At 36.8% G+C, this 23,071-nt stretch overlaps 1 protein-coding gene across 2 annotated transcripts; it reads left to right on the top strand.

Annotated features, from left to right (window-relative positions):
* The first annotated feature begins 2,421 nt into the window (after nucleotides 1-2,421).
* LOC145778487 (uncharacterized) lies at nucleotides 2,422-22,851 on the top strand. Of its 2 annotated transcripts, XM_082589973.1 has the most exons (8): nucleotides 2,422-2,559; nucleotides 10,919-11,010; nucleotides 13,475-13,588; nucleotides 16,956-17,030; nucleotides 17,528-17,708; nucleotides 19,264-19,402; nucleotides 19,824-19,984; nucleotides 20,830-22,851. In XM_082589973.1, the coding sequence occupies exons 1-8, from the start codon at nucleotides 2,521-2,523 to the stop codon at nucleotides 21,133-21,135; spliced, it is 1,107 nt and encodes a 368-aa protein (XP_082446099.1). In that variant the 5' UTR covers nucleotides 2,422-2,520; the 3' UTR covers nucleotides 21,136-22,851. The 2 variants fall into 2 exon arrangements, with proteins under 2 accessions (XP_082446099.1, XP_082446098.1); XM_082589972.1 differs by lacking the exon at nucleotides 2,422-2,559 and having other exon boundaries at nucleotides 10,790-11,010.
* Nucleotides 22,852-23,071: the final 220 nt, after the last annotated feature.

The raw sequence follows: 23,071 nt of genomic DNA, 5'->3' as shown, positions 1-23,071 counted from the left end.
TCTGCACTCCCAAAAACTAACTTTCCCCTATGCCTATGTCCTCAACAGAATATATTAGGCACGACTGAACGCTAATAAGCAATCAACTAACTCCACAACGGGCATTATGTTCACAAAAACAAGAGTTGAAATGTGACGTAATGTTCAGTTTAGTAAGTCATAGCTTTAAAAATAGCTGTATAAATTCCTCCCAGAGCAGTGTCATGTTCATAATCATGAAAGAAATTAAGGGCTGTAGTCGAAGAGGTGCCTCTCCGCAATCGACGGCACACTTTTGGTGTCTTGCCAAAGACACAGCAACATGCTCTTAAGAGGTGTCGAACCGGCGCTCAATTAACTTTCCGTTATTTTGATGTTCATTATTCTGAAATTGTCGTCATTATTTTGTAGTGGTTTTAATGGAAGCTAAGGGAACGTTCAAATATTACGTAACGCCTTCGAGGGGGAGGGGGGTTATGCAAAGCGTTACGTTAGCGTCACATCGGGGGGGAGGGGGTTCAAGCAAAACGTTACGTAACGCTTTCGAGTACGGAATGGTAGTTTTTTGTGCTGAATTCGTAGTGAAAAAGCGTTACATGGGGGAGGGGGGATTGAAAAAAGCGTTACGTTGGCGTTACATGGGGGAGGGGGGGGGTCAAAAATTCGGAAAAAAAGCGTTACGTAATATTTGAACGTTCCCTAAGCGCACAGTTTAAAATGGATGAACAAAAAAATTGTTAAAGCCTTAGCCTATCTGTTTTTGTATTTGTTCTTCTCAGTATTTAAAAGAAAACATTTAGCCTGGACCCTGGACGTGTCACTTACATAAAATTGACTTTATTGACCGCAAATTGACCAAACGATAAAAAATTGACTTTTATTGCACTATCAAATTAAGATTCTGAAACCTACTACTTGTGTCAAAGACTCTTACTTAAAACCGCAATAAGTTACTAAAAAAACTTGACTTCATTGACTTTACTTGCCCTACTCTTAGCATAACTTCATCAATTTCATCAATCGTCATAAGTGCGTCACGAGCAGCAATTTCTTCTCTGTGTGTCGCTTTGAAACTAGTGAAACATTTGATTCCATCAGTAGACGCGATATACCAAAATTTCAGATAAAGTTTTTTATGGGTCCGTGACCGCTTCGAAAGCACCAAGAGGGGTCTTTCAAGATAAGAAGGTTGAAAACCATTGTAGGCTATAGGCCAGGGTTACTCAACTAATGTCAACAAAAGTCCGGTTTGACAAATTGAATATTTTTAGCGGTCCTGTGAATAAGTCATTTCACACGCAACCACGAAAGTTAAGTTATCTGTACCAAACCACTTTTTTGGTAAAATGTAACTCGACTTGGATTTTTAAGAAAGGGCTGGGGAGTCTGGGAGTCGAAGCCCCCCAGAAACTAGGATAATCGCAGTAAAAATTGCTTCCTCCCAGTATAAATCTGTTTAAAGAAGCCCTGAAACGAGGCAATGAGGTTATTCTTCTAAAAGCTCAAGGTCCACCATCAGCACCCAGAAGGTCCGGATTCGGACCGCGGTCCGCCAGCTGAGTAGCCCTGGTATAGACTATCTGTGTTACAAAAGAAATAATGATGGTTAATCAAACATCATGACACGTTAAGACAAAGGCAAAAAATTATAACATTCGCTTCTCTTCAGGTAAATAAAGGAAGTTGTTGTGACTGTTTGGATTTTAATACCCCGTCGCAGTCGTGTGAAAAAATGAAGCCAAGTAGACGGAGACTGGTGTGATGTGAACGAATGAAAAAGTCGGCAGTTTGCTGTGATCACTGTTGGGGTTGGGACTATGTTGCTTTCGCGATGTAGGCATTCTGTGACAGCATGTGCTGAAGCAGTTGCAAAATCATCTTATTCTACACATCTCAAAGACAACAATACAATCACCAGGGCCAAGAGAATCAAGCTGTTTACAGCGGTTTTGCGGCTTCATCTACAAAACAACAATGAAGGTGCGTTTGAAGCTTGTGTTTTAAGGACAGACACTCGTTCGATAGCGGTTGTTTTGTGGTTTTGTGACGTTGAATCACAACTAAAATTGAAATTGAATTCAACAACAAAATGACGATTGTGTCATGTGTGTAGTAATTCGATTCGAGAAGCAGTCTTTTATTCACTCCCTGCAACCTTCTTCTATCAATCAAATCGCTTTCATTCAAGCCTATCAAGCGTGCGAACGAGTCTCACAGAAAAGGTTGATACAGAATTCAGACTTTTTTTACAGAATTGTCAGAAAACGTGTCTCGGTGTTTGTTTCAGTGCACTTAGAAAATAGATTGAAACCTTTATGAAATAAAGTAAAAAAGAGTCAAGAAGCCAGGAAACACAGCAGTAGGCTATAGTTGCTTAGCCAATGAAATAGCTTAATTCTATCTATTTATTAAGATCTATTTTTTTATACCTGCAGCATTATATTCAATGAATGCATAAAAAAAGAATGTTAAAGTGAATATGCAAATGATGTATTGCTCGGTATATCTCATCACTCCAACGTCCTTTATCACTTATTGAAAATGAATTCAAAGCACAACTGGTACAAGAAGCTGAAACAAGTAAGTGGATAGATAGTTTTACATTTTTTCGTTTGTTTTTGAAATTAGTCTGTTGCCTACCGGTTGCTGGTCTTAGAGTTTTCGAAGATGATAGCCTATAGCACTTGATTGGAGCCAATTAAAACGTTCCAATTTTGTGCAACCGCTTGTAGGCTTGTTGTTGTTACTATTTACAACTTCAATTCATAATGTCTGTTTTGCATCTTTGCTTAGCCAATACTATAGGCTACCTTACTGCGACATCGTGTAGTAGCATACACCGCATGTTTTTGTTGAAGAGGTTTGCGGGGAGCAGGGCCGGATTTAGCTGATAGGGGGCCTGGGGCACTTTTAGATCGGTGGGCCTCCGTGCAAAAATTTTTTTGCGCCTAGGGCGCAAAAAACCACCTCTACGTCTACAGTAACATTTATCCAGCACTGCACCGCACAGCATTTTGCAGAAACTTCAAAGGCTGAAAGGAAAAATAAAATAATGACACAAAATCACATTTTTTCCACATAGGGGGCCCTTCAAAACTCGGGGGGGGGGGGGGGCGGGGCACCTGCACCCTCTGCCCCCCTCCAAATCCGGGCCTGGCGGGGAGTGTTTATTATGTCGTAGTTTTGCCAATTTTGGTTTTCCTTGTTTTGTTCCGCACATGAAAACTCCTTTCTAGCTCTGATGTTTGTAAATCGTTTTCTTTACTTGCGAGCGACTTTCCGAAAGTGAATTTAAACTGAGAAATAATAACTGGATGGTAGTATCAAAATAAAGTGCTCAACTGACTCTGTTAAACTGAGAAATACGTGTATTTAAAACGAAAATATTTCGATACAAAATTTTCCTTCTTTGTGTCTTTAACAACATTTTTTGTCTTTAACTCGTTTTCGTTGAGCAAGATTTGGTTTCTTTTAGTCGAATAAAGTTCGATAGTTCAAGTTAGAACCAATAGTTTTGACATGCATCATTGTAAATTTGCTCTAAATGGAACATCTATTCCGGTTCAGCATACTTGCAATCTACAGAAATGCGAGGTATAGGCTACATGTATGCTACATACCTTGTTGAATTGAAGAACAATAGACGATAGCTATTCGGGAGTGAGGAAGTGGGCTTTATCTTAGCAACGTGCCAATGCCATTTTCCTAAATCTTTTCCGCCGTGTCCATTGACAGCAGTAACAATGTCAATATCCCAACAATGTCTTGTCAAAGAACTTCCTATTCGCGTCGCTATTAGTCTGCATTCACAGTGGCAAATCTTTTTGAAGTCCGAGACGGCATTTCAGGTCCCCAATGCAGAAGTACAGTGCATCACCAAATTATTTCAAAGTTTCTTTGTTGATAGCTTCCATGACTGCTTTGCGCTTGTTTAATGTGTGGACCTGGCGAATATTGCCCGAGTACATTGCTACTGGTACGACATTTTATTTTCAAGTAGGCTAATTAGATTAATTGTATCACAAGTTTAAACGGGTTCTTGATCTATTGCAAATAAATACACATTAAGATTTCAAAGAGTTTCTCCAATCTACAAAATCAAACTTTCTAAAATGAAAATGGGTGGAAAACGGAGAAAATAAAAAACGTAAAAGTTGAATGGAATGTCCAAATGTGCGCAAGTCCTCGGATGCATAAACACGATGCTGCTATTACGACCTAGTAGCTTCATTTTTTCGTCGCTGCAACTTGCAAAATAGCATTCTCGCAGCAACCAGGCCCGGATTTAGGGGGGGGGCAGAGGGGGCAGTTGCCCCGGGCCCCCCGACTTTTGAAGGGCCCCCTATGTGGAAAAAAATGTGATTTTGTGTTATTTTTTCCTTTTGGCCTTTAAAGTTTCTGCAAAATGTTGTGCAGTACTGGACTGATGCTACTGAAGACGTAGATGTGGTTTTTCGCGCCGTAGGCTTGAAAATTTTTTTGCACGGGGGCCCCCCATAAGCTAAATCCGGCCCTGGCAGCAACAATAAAATTCTTTTCTAAGAAAACATTTTTAGAGCAGGTTAGACCTGCTTAATTCTTTTGCTATAGTTTCAACTTTTATGGGTGAATATGTAACTAATTTTTTTAAATTTATGTCTGTTCTGTCAGAGGGCGCTCCAACAGCGCCACACAGTCTTCAGAAAAGTGGAGATCTTGATTTCGAAAATGCACTTCGAACTTAACTACCTTTCCTTCTAAGAACTCTTGGCTGTAATTAAAGCCATTTGGGTCCACAACATTTTTGGGGGCAAAACAAAAAGTGCCTAAATCTGCGTATATTGAAGCAGCCATCGACTGATTTTAAGAACATGCATATTGTAACTGCAGACAGAGCCGCTGTAAGACTAGCAATAGACCTTCTGCATTTTACGCTGACTTTGTGCAGCAATACGACTTCTGCAGAAAGTCTGCTTGTAGGTGTAAGCAGGGCCCACAAGAGGGGGGGACAACCGCCAACCGGTGCATTGCACCGGGGCCCGGTGAGTTCAAGGGGGCCCGACAAAATGTCTAAATCCACGCGATAAAAAGATTGATTTCAACGATTTTGCATAAAATATTGTTTTTATATTAGTTCCGTATGTCGAATGGGGCCCCCTTATGGGTAGCCTAGGCTATGCCCTTTTTTTAAATTACAGATATTTCAATTTTTTGAGTTTAGGGAGGGGGGCGACAAAATGTTTAAATTTGCGTGCTCAGGTCGATTTTGCATAAAATATTGTTTTTTATATGAATATTAGTTTTGTATTTTGAATGGGCCCCCTCATGGGTATGCCCTTTTTAGAACAACAATATTTTCATTTTTTGCGTTCAGGGGGCCAATAAAATGTTTAAATTTGCGTGTTAAGGTCAATTTCGCATAAAAAATTTTTAATACTTTGAAGTTGGTATTTCTTATATGAAGTTGTTATTTCTTATATTGAAGTTGGTATTTCTTAATGTCATGAACAATAGCAATGCATTCATCCTAAGTTTGCTGCCATAGTCTCTGCAGATGTCAAGGTCAGAAATGGTATTGTATGTTAATGTAAAGCTGTAAGTACACATATGCAATGCTATGTCAGCCATGTCGAATAGTATTGCAATTTTTATCTTCAAAATGGCTGATTTTACCCACTTGTTGCCATGGTTACAATCAAGTGTTGCCAGAGTTAGGAAGGGTTAGAGTTAGGAAAGGTTAGGGTTTTGATCTTTGCCCAGGACTAAAAAAAATATCCAAAATACAAGTTTTTGTTTTCAACAGCTATAAACTTTTCCTCAAATTAGGGCAGAATTCCATATCTGACAACGCTATTAAGGCTATATTTACACTATGTAGTGTTTCAGCATTTTACAGCATTTTATCTTTGTGTATAACTAGTGTGTATCTGTGAATTTAAAGTTATATTTACAATAGTGCATTGTTTGTGAAATATTGGAGTGTTAATACTTTAACCTAATTTATCCTTTGTAAGAACGCGCACCGCAAATTTTGCTTGTGATTGATGAGATATCACGCGACATGTCGCGCTGGGGGGCCCGGCAGCAACATCTGCACCGGGGCCCGGCAGGGCTCTTGGAGGCCCTGGGTGTAAGTAAGTATAAACAATGAAGGACCACATGCTTTATCTGATTATAATTATTTCGTAGCTACCCAAACAGCATAGGATCTGTACTCTATACAAGATCATTAAATGACCAACACATTACGCTGGTATGAGTAGGCTACCTATAGAAACTCATTGGCAGATTCCAATAATTTAATATATTTTGTGGTTGAAGTGAAATAAAAAATTTTTTACTGATTTTGGGGCAACTGCATTATTTTAATTCAGTCAGATTGGCCGGTTCATTTAATGACAAAAAGGCCTCATTGCAGCTGCAGTGTATTGAGCACACTATTCCATACTCTAGCTGGGCATAGAAACATGGCTACCTTGAGGTAGCCTACACCTTCAGGTAATCAGGATTGAAACTAAACTACGTATTTTTTGTCTTCAGCCTTAATGTTTTCATCAGTACACTGCACTTATGAAGTTAGTTTTTGTTAAAAAATAATAATACACGGCTGGTTTTGCCACACAAGTGATGAGTAATTGCAAATGATAGCTCTTGCGCAAATTGATAGTCAACCAATTGGAAATAAAATTGTTGAAAAAAGAATTTTGAACATTGCAAAGATTAGATTTGCAATGTTCAAATGAGAGAAAAATGGTCAAATGTTGTTTGTTTGTAGCTACTTATCCTTACGCTTTTTTACAAATACAGCAAGTTTCACAAGCATCCATGACAGGAAACAGGATATAGCTTCTGAGCCTATTCCTTTGCAAGCACTAAGCCGCTTATTCATCGCATGAGCAATACACTGATCCTTATTCACATGCTGGCTGCCTGCAGTTCGAAGAAATGCAGTTTCCTTATGTAACTGCTAGATGGCCATGCTTAGGCTAGTGGATGCATTGACACCACAGAGGTTTGGAGATGTAGTTTTGATTGGAAATGCGAGGTCATATTTGAAGATGCTAGTTAAAGTTTTCATATTCATTCATGTTGAGAAATACTGTAGTTGTTAGTGAAAGAAATTGAAAAAATAGACAAATGTGAAAAATAAAAACGTCTCAAAAGTGGTAAAGCTGTTTCATACATTTATGCACTAGCTTACTAAAATTTATTAACTGGCAACAATTTGCTTCCCTCTATGAAGAATATTGTAAGGAATTTGTCCAACAACGTTTGATGGATTAAAAACTGATGAAATAATATTCTTTGCTTCAAAACAAGACAAACTCAGATTGTAAAATCAGCATTTTCTACATCGAATCATCGTTTGTAGACGGTAAACACTTGGCAGACGTTAGACTCTTTACAGACGATGTGGGAGATGGGTCTTTTTCTTGTAACGTATGAGCAAGCTGTGGTGAATATTAAAAGGCATCGGGCTGCCAACTTACATTTTTGAGATCGACTGCGGACACAGTAACACTTATCCGACTCCATGACTCGGATTTTGTAGCTTTGGTGAAGATGTTTTGTTTTTCCATATTTGGCAAAAAAGCATTCAGTTTGATTGGAAAAATTCTATACATACGTAGTGCAGATTGTTTCAATGCATTTCAGTACATTGCCCAAAATTGCTAACTTGGCGAAGTGATAGAAAGCTGTTTGATTTTAAACGTAAAGGCACGTTGAGTTTTAATATTGATTGGTTATCAGAACAGTAAGTTGACATACTGAGTTAATTTACGCTACAAATGTTTACAATTGGCACGGTATCAATGTTTTTATTTAATCGTCACGTTGTTGTATCCGTCCCGTAGTTGTCAGCATTGTTTTATCAAAATAGCCTGCACAAACAAAGCCCCTTCTTCAACAACTCAATTTGATATTCTATTAGTTCAAACAAATTGTATAGATCAAATAGCTAGAATTTGTGCAAGTGCTTGATTTTAGAAATGTATGCGTACAAACAATTTAGTTTTGGCCGGTCACTGCAAAATATTTATATCCCTGTAGAAAGAAAAACATTTGATTTACAGATTGTATCACGATAGAATCAAAAGACTAAATAACAACTAATTCTTTGCGGTATTAGTGACGAAATCTGTAACTACACATTAATAAATCAAATCGTGTACTTGAAATTTTACTCCTTATTCTATTAATTTAGTTGATGAGAGCAAGCTGCAAAGATGTCAAGGGTCTGCTAACCAAAGAGTGGTTAATTGAATGTTCTAACGAGGACAGATTTTATTATATTCCGACTAATAACCGCTAATTATACATTAACATAATTGCGCTAAGTGCCGAAGTACAAGTCATGACCTGTTTTGTCAGACTACGTTTTTTAAAAGAATAATGATTGATGAAATGAAAGAACAAGCTCTTCTAAAGTATAAAGCTGGCCGTAACACTGAGTTAGAGTTGAATAAAGACAGTGTTTGGGTGCATGAACTTAAGGATGGTTTTATACTTAGATAATTTATTAATAACACTTTCTTGAGATGAGGCGAAAGTAAATTTTTGTGACACTGTTATCATAACGTGATTAGGAATGGGGAATGTGTAAAAACATTTTGCCATTTTTATGCTTTTGAAATAGTCTGCGTTGTTTGCCAACATTGTAAGTGAAATGAAAATTGGGTAACAGACAACAGTAGCAACACCAGTTTATACTCCCTTGAAAGGCTTGTACCCTTCGAGATTATGTCTCACAACTCAATGAGTTTGTTCAGGTGGAAATAGAGAGTCACAACTGATAGAGAGAGAGGTTACAAATGTTAACTGCTGGATAAAGCTAATAGAGAAGCATTCTAGGGGCTAAACCGTTTGAAAGCTAAATGAATAATAAAAATAAAAAATAACCTTTTTGAAAGAGTAATGCAGGCTTCTCGAATCCGAAAGCGCAATTCAATGCTACAGAGACACAAGGATTTATTGAAATATGTTCTCTTTAGAAGTTTAGATAGACATAACTTATCATAATGATGAAATTTAATTTTGGGTTTGCTCATTATGACCAGTTGTAAATAAAATGAATGGATGTTTACAAAGGGTTGTTGAAAAACAATATTATTTGGACAAAGAGAACTTCTTCATTGAGAAACTTTCCGAGACGTTTCTCAATACATAATCACATCACAGACAAAGAAAATTTGCGCCATAGAAATTTAACAGCCTTATGCTGTTTCAGTCTGTAAAATATTTTTCACTATAAATAATTAATTAGGCCCAAGGCTAAGTGAAATATGAAGGACAAAGATATCATTGCCAGTGGTTGGGTTAAACCGCTTTGCACTTCCCTCTGGTTCAGCAAACCTGGCCTTAATTATCAAATATAGAGCGAACCGGTTGTTGGATGAGCACCGCTTGTTGCATACTATGCATAGGCCACGTAGAGTGAGTTCTTAAAATTGTTGACGTTACAGAACGGTTTGTGAAAATCCAAAATCACACTACAACTGTAATAGGTTTTTTAAGCTCTGCAAGATGATCTAAGTAGCCTACATAGGTTGTGTGGACCCCGATTTATGTAGATCTTGTGTTTTAATACCGCTGCGCATGAGTAGGTGTGAGCTTGCAGACAACAATATGTCTGAATCAGGTTACCAAAACATCGAAGAAGAACGTTCAGTTTGCTTTGACAAACGTCACCCACGGAGGCTAGTAAATTAATACAAAATCATGTCATGAGAATCATTCTATCTCCTACGCACTCTGCGACTTGCGCTTGTATCACTGAGTGCTATTATAAACAGCCCCATGGTCGTGATAATTATCAGCCAGTAAAAGAACAGAATGTCATAACTTATAACCACACCACATGTTTGTAGTTTGACTGAACTCACTAGAAATTGTACGCTGAGTATGCACGAACAGTAAAATTCTTGATTTAAAGTATTTTTCCTAAATGCATTTGGGATGAAATGGAAAATGTTTTGTAAAATATTTTGCGAAAAAGTTGGTAGGTCTCTGCAATACCACCATCTTAAACAGTAGCGTAGCCAGGAATTTTGAAAGGGGGGGGTTTTAACCACCCAGCGGCGGGGGGTCTGGGGGGCCTCCCCCAGAAAATTTTGAAAAATTACTTTGAATTTGGTGCATTCTGAGAGCATTTTCAACAAAAATGTGGGTACGAATATTCCTGTAAAATGGTGCTGTCTGGTAGCATAGCGAAAGGATAAGATCATGTTTTCTTTGGCATTTTTCGGAAATAAAGCTAAGTTTCTGTGTTTTCTTGTTGCTAATTCCTGGCTGAGATGTTTGAATGTTTGGTATTGGCAAAACTCGTATCTTTTAATGCAATTTTGTTTAAAACTAGGCAATTTTTTATTAGACTGAAAGCATCATTCTTAATATCGTGACGTCACACGCGTGCCAAAGGGGGGGGTTGTAACCCCCAAAACCCCCCCCCCCCTTAGCTACGCCACTGATCTTAAAGTTAATGTCATTTGTTCATACAAGTTTGAGAGATAGTAGCCCGGATGAAGAAAATATTTTCATACTCTTGTAATGCTGCAAGCATAGCGATTTTTATGACGTCATTGTTGCAAGTTACTGACAAGCAAGATGTTGTTAAGGATGGCCAAAAGTAGAATAAGTCGTCGGCGGACGTTGAATCAATGTAAAAAATGGGGGATTTTGCTAACTAGAAAAGAAATTGGCAGTTTGCATCGTGCTACACGCCGTGACGTGTTTATTGACCATTTACGTAGGAAGGCGTCAAACTTGTGTCATAACAGTTTTAAATTTTATTTTGGCAGTGACTTTTCACCCATTGTGTGTCATAGAAATTTTATAAACTTAAGTTAACATTGAACTTTGAAATCAAGTGGACTTGGCCATGAAACGGTCACCTGCTCCAAACAAACGACCCGTTTCCTCGCTCGCTCCAAGACCTTATTCTATGTTTGTTGGTTCACAGCAGTACACTAAAGCAAGCAACGGAGACCTGGCAGTCCCTTACTTTGACCACAATTCTCCGTCCAAAACAAGCAGTTCTAAATCTGGCGGAAGGTAAGAGAAGAATATAGAAAAGTCTGTTAAAACTTTTTAGTGTTTAAAATTTACACAAACGCAAGTGGCGCTTTTTGTCCTGGATTATTTTCAAGGTAAAAAGTTTGTACCGGTAAGTTGAATTATTTTTTTTTTTGAATATCACGACTAATCGTTTTTTAGCGAAAGATTTTATAAAGACATGTGTCGTCTAAGCTGACACATGACTTTTTAACGTATGCAAAACAAAGGAGTCCAGTCGTGTGACGTGGTGAAGACATTGGTTTCACTTCTAGTGCTTGTTAGCTCTGGTCGAAGTTACTTGTAGGGAAGGCCACGTAGAGGCTGTCTTCATCTTCCCTAAGTTAAGGAGTCCAGTAACAACTTTGAGCCAAGCCCACCCGAGGGCTACGGGGGGCACATGACTAGTTAACCGTTTTATAAAAGTGTTAATTCCTGGTAGTTTCTAATTGTCCTGCAGGTCTTAATTACCTCAAATCAAGTTTGCACCATATAAAAGAATTATTTTGAAAATAACATCATGTGGTAGTTTCGTTCGATGGTCGGTTTGCTTTGCCGTTGGGTGGCAGCTGACCTTGGTGACTTTTTGGTCTTTCGCTGCAATCTCTATTGTGCGAACTATTTACCATTTGTGTTCGTACAATTTTTTTGTCAACAAAAACAAATGAACGGATCTGTCAAACCGCGATTACATTTCGTAGCAAGCGCTTTTTCACCATTAAAGAATTTGATTGGCTTTGTCAACGAACGCTTGTCCTGCACGTCTTTTATTGCGACGCAGATTCATTCATTCATAGCTTGTCACGCCAGTGTCGGAGCCAGGTAAGAGCATTGTTTGTGATGTTTTTGAGGTCGTTGTCATCACATGAAGGGCTAAGGGGGCAGTTGGTGAGGATGTGCTTCACCAACTGCGACGCAGATTAAACATAAGGGAGAACAGCTGCCTCTCGAATATTGATAACAATGGGATGAAATCGCTTTATCTGGCAAGCACTCAAGCCTGCTTTGAAAATTGTTAAAGAAGCATTCCTTTAGAAACCTGTACGGACTGTAGTCAAGAATGCATTCAATTTATTGTAATTTATTAACGTCAGAGCAAGTTTTGTTTTTTGGCTTAGTTGTTTCTAATTTGACTATTTACCAATATTGACCAATATTTGCTGTTTATTCAAAGAAGAAGTAAGGTGAGAAAAACTTAATTAAAACTAAGTTAGATACAATGTTTGCTGTAAACTATAAATGAAAACGAATTCACTAAATGAGCTAAAACTTTGTAAAAAGATAGCTCAGTTCAAATTGTCACCAAGGTATGCTTATTTGGAGTCAAATCAAGACAGTAAAATACTTTGAATTGCTTTTGAGTTTGACCCTGCCTGGCTTGGTGATTTCGGACTTTCGGTTGCCAGTTGAATCTTTTCTACTTCGTCTGCTTTCGAAAGACGCGTCATTTTCATATCTGCTCTGCAATTGAAAGCAACGTTAAATCATTTTAAAGTAACGTTATGAAGCATGGTTGTGAACGGTTAATCAGGGTGTGACACCATCTACACTTGAATGTTGGCCCGCACGTTTATCGCTCTTACTCAGATTTTCGCTTTTTTACGTTTGTACAACGTAATGAACGAAAAAGTATAATTGACAGAAGTGTGACATCAGAACCGAAGAAACTGATCAAGACTTGGTCAATGCGTCAAGTTCAGCTTACTTAAGGTTGGGAGGCAAATAAAATCTAGGAATTAAACAACGATGCCTTGATTTTTTCTAACAATGTAGCAAACGAAGCCCGTTTGAAGTATCGCAATTGTAAACAAACGCGTAGTTCAGGTTAGCAAGGTTTCATTACAGTGACTTATCTTTGAATTGCCCTTTCGTCAAAAGTTATGTGATGAATACTAGATAATGAATCGAGAATTTTAACGTAATGTGAAAAGACTAAGTAACCAGCACACCGCAGCCATTCCTTCAAATATCAACAGTATCTATAGTGATATTGTTTAGTTAATGATGGTCATCTTATACTCATGTGACGTCGCAGGTCAGAAGGGCTAACGCATACATTTCCGTGTTTCACTGCTAGTAGCTTAAGCTTATCAACAACGGCAGAATTTGAGGCATTGAATCTAATTTTCTGATAACCTACCAGGGGATTTTAAAATGTTTAAGCCAAAGGAAAAAACTGTGTAAGTGACCAGGGAATTTTCAGAAATAAATTTTGCATTATGAAATCATTATTCTGCAGCTCAAGCTGTGGTGAAACTGAATTGCAACTTTTGTCGTAAGTTTGCAGTTAATATAAGTGATCACTTTCGACAGTGAATATCAGTACAAAAACAGCTTAGCAAAGGCAAGAGCATATTGTGTATAACGCAAGTTAAATTAAACCAAACTATTAAAGACAAACTGTGTATACGACTTTATTTTGAACAATGTTCTTTGTTAGACGTGTTTCTATTTCATTTCGTAGATTAAAGCGCAACTCGTCAACAGAGTTTTCCACAGCGAGTAACAGCTCCATCGATAGCATCCAGGAGCTAGAACACCCATCTTCTCCAGGTGGACACAAGAAAAACGGCTCATCGTAAGTACAACAGAAAAAGTGTGGGATGAATTTATTTTTTGCAGCACACGTATTAACAGCGAGCTAAGTCTGTAACAAATAAGCTCGGCCAGCAAACTGATCTTTTTTTAACGCTGATCTAACCCTGCAGTCAATGTAAAAAACGGTTGATTTGCTGCCTGGAAAATTTACTCATTGGTTAAGAATAGCTGTCGAAACTCGATGTAGGATTCCTGAGTTAAAGATGAGTTCTGCGATGGTCAGGCTCCGTAATTCGTTTGTGCAAATCAAGTTTAAAATAGATTCGAATGCTGAAAAAGAATTGTTGATTTAATTATAGCATAACGTAAGTCTCTTGTTCTATAGTTAGCTTCCATTTCCGCGTTTATCTTTGCAATATACATTTTCTGTTAGCGTTGCCATGAGGAGGCTACCCACAAATGTAGCTGATCACCTTTGTAATTAGAAGAATCTTAAAATATTTTTCAATAATGCTAACAACAAAACAAATTTAAAGAGCATAATCTTTAACTGATTCAAATGTTTGTGACTTTGTGAAGACAAACTCGTGAGATCAAACAGCAAAACTGTATAGATAAAACTTAAAAGTTTATTCTGATGGAGCACAGGTTAAAGCAGTGGTTCCAACCTTTTTTGGCTTACGTCACCATTCAGAAGAGAAAAATCTTTTGTGGCACTCCATGGCAGACAACCAATCTGTCACCTCGAATGCAGCAGGTTGCTGGAACCATAGTTAATAAATATAACTATGCTGGAATAAACGTTAACCTTTTTATTTCAAAGACTTTAAAAAACGGTGTTGATAGCTTCTCTGCTTGACTTTTAGATCTGCACTGTAATGCAGTGTGGAGAAAAGTAGGCAAGTTCGCTTGTTGTGCGTGCCCTTGGGAAAGAGACAATTCATAACAACACCTTCAGAAATCAACACAATAATAGTGTAGTAATATTTTAATTTTAGCCTACGTGGAAATTAAATGCCACTTTAAAACGACATTTTGATACAAAACAAACCAAATTTATTTGTTTCGAAGTCAGTGTAAAACTTGATAATGTGAAACTGTACTGCTCTTCTCTTCCCTTAGCAGACAAAATCGGCAAAAACCGTAGTATTTTGCTGACTAAATTTCCGGTGACTCGATAGGCATGAGAGTATGCGGATGTGTTGTGACTGAAGTCATCGTTGATGGATGGTAGTGTTTAGTGTATAACCAAAGTCAACAAAACAAAGCTGTATAAACTAGCTTCGGTGGTTACTGAAACGATAGATTTTGTAGAAATAAAAAATGTGATTTGTGAAAGATGTAGAAAAGCAAAAATGATTGAAGATTGAAAGCAACTGCCTAGGAGGAAAGAAAAATCCCAACAACAAACTTATAAAAAAAAAATTTAAACAGCCTTTTAGTCCCATCGTGTACAATTGTGCACTCAATCAATGTAAAAAGTGACTGATTTGTTGACCGGAATATACTTGACACGTGAACAAAGCAAGGTTTGATGCAATCGACACGTACTAAATCTTATTAGACCTGTCTCAATAAAATCTACGATAAACCAAGGGAAGGTGCAATTGCCTGTTTAACAAGTGCGTAGGCTACAGGTCGAACATTACGATCTATGAAATACAATTTTCTGTAGTGATTACGCTGTTAAGCGATTTTTACGACAAAGATACTCTAAATCAAAAGTCATCAAAGGCGACATGATCTTATCATTGATGTATTAAGACCTGATTGAGCCTTCGTCTTTCTTCAGACAAGCATAAACTGCAAGTCTATGATATTTTAAAATGGCTTCAGTGTTTCGGACAACATTTTCACATAACGCAAAAGTAAACAAAACAATAATTTTGTCTCAAAAGTACAAAGTCAAAACAATGCCGATGGTTTGAGGTTCCGGGAAACATGCGTAAAATAATTCATACGTTCGAGTTTATCAGGCAACGTGATTTGATGCCGGAAGCAGTCTGATCGATCTTCATCGACTGACTTCTCTTCCTCACTACCATTAACTGAATAGCAGTTAAGCAGTTAAGACAAACATCAAATATTATTAAACAAGTGCAATAAAGATGAGGCAACAGTCTCATCGATCAATAACTTTCACTCCCAGATTAAATCTGAATGCTGAAAACTGTATAGTTTTGTTTAGTTCACTAAAGCATGGTTTTGGAAACCTGCACACAAAACTACTTCATTTTACATACACGATGATTGTCATAGGAAGAAAAATCTAAAATTTCTATTAAAATCTTCAAAGTTACAGTGGGTAAGATCTTGAGGCAAAGAGACTAGAAAGTAATTGTCAATATTAAAAAAAAAAGGTTTGATGTGCTAGCTTTTAAAAATATAGAGTCCATAGTCCAGTTTAGACCAGAGTTAGCTTATCCCCAAATCTAATGCGTTTCAATTTTCATCAGTTTATCAAATCCATTCTGCTATTGTTGTGTTTACAATTTGCAAGAGGTCAATAGTTCCAAATGTTACGCTGCTTACGCACTCAGTGGCAAAAAAGTTACTCCAGGATGATTTGTAGAACGAATGACGTCTATTCGAATAAGTACAAAAAGCTTATACCAATTTGAACATGCGGTACGTCAGATGGAAATTGACAGAATTAGCAGTTAGCACAGTTTCACAATGTTTTTCAGTTTTATTAGAAACTAATCAATCCAAGAGAAATATTCTTTACAAACACCATTTATGTCCTTCTTCATCATACAATGCATTACACGACATAGAAAAATTTCTTGAAAGGAAGTTACACGAAACTGTTATTTATAGTATCAACATTTTCAGGGTTGACCTGGTAATGATGCGTTTAGCCAAAGAAGTCAAAAGCAAAAATACCTCTTACAAAATATAGTCATGCTTTAACTCAGTGGTTCCCAACCGAGGCGCCGCGGCACCCTGGGGTACTATTTACAATACTGTGAGGTGCCGCGAGTTATTTTTTGTACTTGTTTTTTCTGTCTTCAAATAGTTAGCTAGGATCATAGTTGCTAATAAAAAAAATCTTGCACGAGTGTTTTTGTTACATTATTAAGAGTAATTTTTGTCATTCCTTATAGGCCCAGGGCCTATACGATGCTTTGTGGTCACAGATTCTTAATGTGCCACCCTAATATCAGAGATTAGCGTTTATTGTTGTAGCTTTGTGGTGTTAATGTCTGTACAAGTTGTGCTGGTCGTGGATTGTAGTTTGGTGGGTGAAATGCTGTGCATAGAAAGGTTTCTGTTTTTTTTTTACCTGAAGTCTAAAAACGATAATAGCGGATGGCACAAGTTATAAGAACAATTTAGGTTTCAAACTTGTGAAATATAATCAGCTAAAATTATTTTTCAAACTAATTATTATTTTTTCTTTCCAGATCTCGTCGTAGCATGCCAAACGTCCCACCTGCTGGACCTAGCGCCATCACCTGGATTGTGCCGAAATCTATAAAGTACCGTAACCTTGTGCTGCCGTATTGTATTGTGATTTGTAATTACAGTATAAAAGGTCAATAGATTATGAGGCTAATAAAAATTCATGAATCCAGTGCAACAGCATGCACTTCAAATGTAACAACTGCCTAAAATTTAATTGCTGCATTTGGAGCAATACTTTATCTTTTTATGTTTATATAATCCACGCCACATTGTTTTAGAACGCAATGTTGTTTGTATAATTTTCTTTACTTCATGCAGACAGCATTGCTTGCACTTTTTCAAAACTTAGTTAACTTTCAATGCCTTTCGTTTGCGTTTATATCTGTTAGATTAGAAAATATGGCACTAGTCACGTTGGATTTTTTCGTTTAGAAGTGGACGTTGCTGTAATAGCTATTTACCGTTTTTCATGGTTTACTATAGAATACAAACAAAAAACACGATAAAATGTAAACAAAATTTTTAACCAAATTTATGTTAGCACGAACTCATTGTGTAAATTTGTTTTCAGAAAACTTCACATCCCTGGCAATGTGTTTGGTGTGCACATCGGAAAGTCAGGCACTTGCTATGTGTCTGTGGTGACCGACAAAGGTGAACGACTGATTCAAGCTTATGATCGGAATGGAAGTCTTGTGAAGTCCTTTCATTCTCGTGTTACCAAAGCTGGAAAACAATTCGAACCGTTTCAGGTAGAGTTAGCCAGACAACAAAATCCGTCATTTTTACATTGATTTAACGTCGACGTTAAATCAATGTAAAAATGACGGATTTTTCTGTCTGGGCACGGTTTTATGCATTCTTTCAGGAGCGCTATTATCGATCTAATTTCAGTACGGATTATCTTAACAATTTTCTCTACACAGTTTTTTACACAGTTGTAACAGTTTTTCTTTTCTCAAACATTAATCTACTCATCCAGACCTCACATCTTGATGAGCAGATTAATGTTCATCCAGACCATCACATCTTGGCTAGCGTAGCAATCTTCCAGCGTTCCAAGTCGCTTACAACTCCAACCGCACCCGTCAACACGTGGCACGTGCACAGACAAAATTTGTCACATGATTACGGTTTCGCTATCGATAGTGGTGTTATAGTTTGCTCTTGTTTTTCTGTTCATCAATCTATCTCTACGATTTAATGCCTCCTGTTCCTCGCATTGGGAGAATCGGACGTCAATGACTGTCTGCTCTGTCTAATGGCATTTCTCAATGCCACCTGGTTCTAAGGTCTCTCAATGCAAATAAAACAGTTAACAATGTAGTTCATAGCATCTTTTCACATATAAAGTAGGTGGGCAATTGCCCACCTAGTCCCTTTGCTTGCCCCCCTATCCGTTTCTTTGCCCTTTAGTTTGAAACTAGGTGGGCAATTTTTAAGACTTAATTTTTGTTTAAGTTAGATCCAAGTTTTATCCAAATTAAAGAATAAACAGCTAAATGAAAAGCTTCAGCATACATTTAGAACTTATGAGCCCACCTTTGACCTTACTTATCATTTCCTTAATGTTCCATTCAAACAGATTAATTATCAATTTGTGTTGTGACTTGTGAATACCTCAAATTTTGTGTGAGATTCTAAATGTCTGAATTACCGAAGTTTTTTCCTGATTCTCATCAAAATAAAATACTTTAGAATCGTGTAATTCTGCAAAGATTCAACTCATTATAATATCTTAGCAGTTGTGTTTCATATATTATCATAGTTTTTTTTTTACTTTAGTACAAGAGGCCTCTCCGCCTCTGCAACTAAATGTAGCTAGATTAAATTTTATTACATTATTATTTATACAATATTGTGTGGGCGGGATGAATATAGGAATCAATTATGGGTCTCAAAAGTTTAGTCTAAGTATAATATGTTTTTTTCTCACAATTTGCCCGAAAATTTACATTTTTAAGCTTGCATGTTTTACGCTGGGAAAAATGCCCTTTTTCCCATCATTTACGCACGAAAAATGCCCTTTTAACATAACTCGCGCGCTAAAAGTGTCCTTTTTTGAAAATTTGCCCCCCTAGTCCCAATTTGTGAAAAGATGCTATGGTGTAGTTTCATTTTTGTAATTATCTTATTCTTTTTGACAATTTTTTTCTTGTATTGTTTTGGTTGGAGTAGGGCAGTAGACTATGTTGCACGATCATTGTTACTTGCTGCTGTTTCATAGCCCTTGTAAAGACCATACCTAAGCAAAACAATTAAAGAAAGAGATCAATTTAGTGAATGCTTTCAATTCATGTTGTGCAGCTTCATGAAACACCGGATGGCTATCTAGCAGTAGCAAGTGGGACTTGTGTGACGGTGTGGTCGAAAGAAGGGAAATTGGTGATTGAGCACGGCAGGAACATGTTCAAATTTGCAAAATGTCTCGCTGTTAGATCAACAGGTGAATTGTCGTTTTCAAGCATATTGTGATCTTTACCTTTAACTAACATGAATACGAACAATGTTGATTTCAATCTCTTTATTAATTAATGATTTGTTGATTCCAAAGACTTTTATTTCATTTGAGTTTCATCAATATACAAAAAAACTAAGCTTTAACTATAAAATTTATGTACTTTAATTGCTGTTATGTAACTTTTTACTTAAAATGTATTGATTTTTGAACCGGAAAAACTTAAAATGCAATTTGTATTTTGTTTATTTTTAGCAAAAACGTTAAAGGTTGCATGAGTTGAATGTTTGTCAATTACTTGTGTTTCTTATTTTTAACATACCTTTGCGGTGACTTCAGAAGTATTGGCTCTCTGATTGTAGTTTCTAACAGCACAAAATGCATGAAAATGAACTGTTCTTCTGTTCAGGGGAAATTGTTGTCACCGATACAGACAACAATGCTGTGAAAATTATTGCCGCTAGTGGTCAGCAGATCTATCGATTGGAAGGAGATTTCTCTTGTCCGGTAGGCGTCGCTGTTGACAGCAATGACAACATAATCGTTTCTGATTGGAAGGACAAAATAAGTGTGAGTGGTACCATTTCGTTTTAGTTTAGTTTTAGTTAGTTTCATTGCGTAAATCATGTTTTTCTACTCAGAAGGTTAGGGTTAGGAGCTTACATTTAATAATAAAATCAAAACGTGAACAAATAATAGCGGATGTTCTTAATGAACATTCCAAGTAATCTAATAGCCTATATTAATAGAAGAGTAACGCAGGGGCCGACAATTTGATTTTGTAATTGAGTAAAATGACCCGGTTTGTAGACCACAATATTTTGATCATTGTTAGTCGTTACTAAATACATATATACACAATACACATACTGAGTACGATCAATGGCATTAATACCACAAAAGAGTGTTCAATGCCCTGCGCGGTACACAATGCTAAGTCGAGCCAATTCAAGTAAATTGAATCACTATTATCACCTTCTAACGATCTCGCCCAGGGTGAAACAGGCTGTAAAGGTTACTTTGATAATAGTGATTCATCCACTCTACATATACTGAGTATATTATTACGCTATAGTATCAACTAAATTCTATAACTTATTAACTATCACTGATCTTATAACGAGCGACAAATGTGTTACAGTGACGTAAAACAACGCACATTCAATCAAGCTGGAAGTGATAAATATATGAATACATTATTTAGAGAATTAGTTTAGTTTTCTTAATAACTTAAGGTGAACTTTTACAAATGTAAGGTGAAAAGACGTTCACAGCAAAAGTTTAAAGAAGTGCAAGAATCTGCCTATAAAAAATTCAGTGAAAGTAGCTTACTACAGACCATAGCCTACTTTAATAATCGATTAATTAATATCAAAAGACGAACTGAAAATTTACCGGTGTGTTTTATTTAACAGATCTTTGATAAAGATAACGAGCTGGTGCGGACATTTGGTGTTAAGGGAAATGATGCGGGAGAGTTGGATCTTCCTTACGGCGTGTCCGTGGACAGTCAAGATAACATAATTGTGGCCGACATGTGGAATCATAGACTCTCAGTATATTCTCAGGACGGTCAGTTTTTGAAACACTTAGCCTCTGAACCTGGCCAATCAGTCAAAATGCCGGCTCAAATATCTGTTTCCACTGGCCTAGGTGCTGAAGATTATCGCTTGGCAGTCACAGATTTTGCTGCAAACTCGGTCAAAGTTTTCAGCTACTAAACATCCGCCATGCGGCGCATGTGTTGTACTATCCAAGGAAATAGAAGGGGACTGTAGAAGTCTGGCTTGTGTGTAACACCGGCGAAACATTCGAGAGAGGTGAAGGAAAGTTTTCTTCTTGTTTTGTGTCAATTTCACTTGATATGTAATTTATATGCGAAAGCAGTTGATCTTCTGTTGTCAATATATGTACCATCTTGTCAAAATAAATTTTGCTTTATTTGTTGTTCATCGCGTTTATTCCTTCTTCATTTTCGTGAATGCAAGACTTCATACATTATAGTTTGAAACTTCAAGAACTTTATCCTGTTTTTTTTCTCAAGTGATCATGTGTTGCTGTATCTAAATGAGAAAATTAAGTATTCATTAATTCTGAAATAAACATTCAATTGCATTGCAATGCAGTGTATCACAAAAATTTAAACGCACTTTTAAAAATCGTTCCTTTTTACATACTGCATCAAAGGCCTTCATTTCTACTCTACACATTAATCAGACTACCCAAGCATTTTAAATTCGTAAATTTTCAAATACTTTGTCTTAACAGGCCAGTGTTGTCATGTGTTAGAGTTTTGTAAAGCTCACACCTGGCAACTTTTTATGTGTTTTTATTTTCTCCACTGAAGCTTTAAGTTATTTTGTTTTATTTCTAATGTGTCTACAGTAGAAGATGGTTTGTAAAGTTATATTGATGTAGCATAGTCTGTCTAGTAGCCTAGGTATGCTATGCCCATAGCTTGTGGTCGTGTAGGCAAATAATCTATGTATTAGAATACGAAAATACTTAATTGAATTTTTGACCTAAACCAGTTAAAAATTGAGAAATTTTGCACCATGCTTAGGTTATATTTTATCAATTCACATTTTCTCACAATAAGCTGTTTGCTCAAAGCACAATTTTTTTGAAAAGCTTTCAATCATAATGTGTGTTCGTAGATACAGATAAAGTTGGAAAAGCAAGTGAGATTCTTTAAAATCTTCTAGCTGAAGGTCTTATACCGCAAAAAAAAACTGTTTAAACGTAGCTTTGTCTCAACAACTTTGCTCGTGTTAGTGAAGTAAAAAGTTTGCCTTTGTAAGCCAGAAACAAGCAGCTAAGCTTACAATATGTTTATAAAGTAAACATCGTTTCTGATCAATGAACAACTTCAAAAATATAAAAGATTGTATAAAGTCTATTGGTTTTTCCTGGCCGCTTTTTTACTTCTGAGTTAAACCCGATGTTTATTTTGATAAAAAGTTTTCCGCATTGATGTTTGCCTTAATTCTTCACTGTCGCTGAGTGGACGCCAAATTCAAACAAAATGAAGTGGTTGTCAGCTGTAACGGAAAATTAGTTAAATACTTTCAGCGTAAAAACAACAGACGACAACAAATAGAAAACCTAACCATATGCCGAGATAAGTTATGAATTTTGACTGCTTAGATTTGTGAAATGTGAGTTTCTTCTGTGTATCCAATTCAACTTATCTAGAAGTCAAATATCTTTTCTTTGCACAACGACGTCTTCTCATATTGTGGTACCCTTTTGCAATCTAATATTATAATCTACAAATTTTTTGAGTGAAAGTCATGATACAGTACGTTGAACTTCCGGATGACGAAAATATTTGTCTAAAGTGCTTACAAATCACGTGTATGAGTTTTGTGATTTCATTACAACAACGAATTTGTATCGCTTTTTTTTTATCAAAAATAAAATCCAAAGCAAACTTGTGTCATTAGAGGTTTGAAAATCGCTTCCTAGCCAGCAACCTACGTAATTTTTACATGGATTCAACGTCTGCAAACGTTGAATCCAGGGATATCTAAAGAAGGGGATACGAAGGCTTTTATTACGTCTGACAATAGAAGGGCTTTTGTTTATCGTAAATAATCTTTGTTTATCGTAAAATGACAATTGGCACCGATAGTAGTTTAATAAATCTTGTTATGA

The sequence above is a fragment of the Aplidium turbinatum genome, chromosome 10 (assembly GCF_918807975.1).
Source record: "Aplidium turbinatum chromosome 10, kaAplTurb1.1, whole genome shotgun sequence".
In the NCBI taxonomy this organism is placed as follows: domain Eukaryota; kingdom Metazoa; phylum Chordata; class Ascidiacea; order Aplousobranchia; family Polyclinidae; genus Aplidium; species Aplidium turbinatum.
Note: the sequence above shows the minus strand (reverse complement) of the source record. Positions and strands in the feature narration are given on the sequence as shown.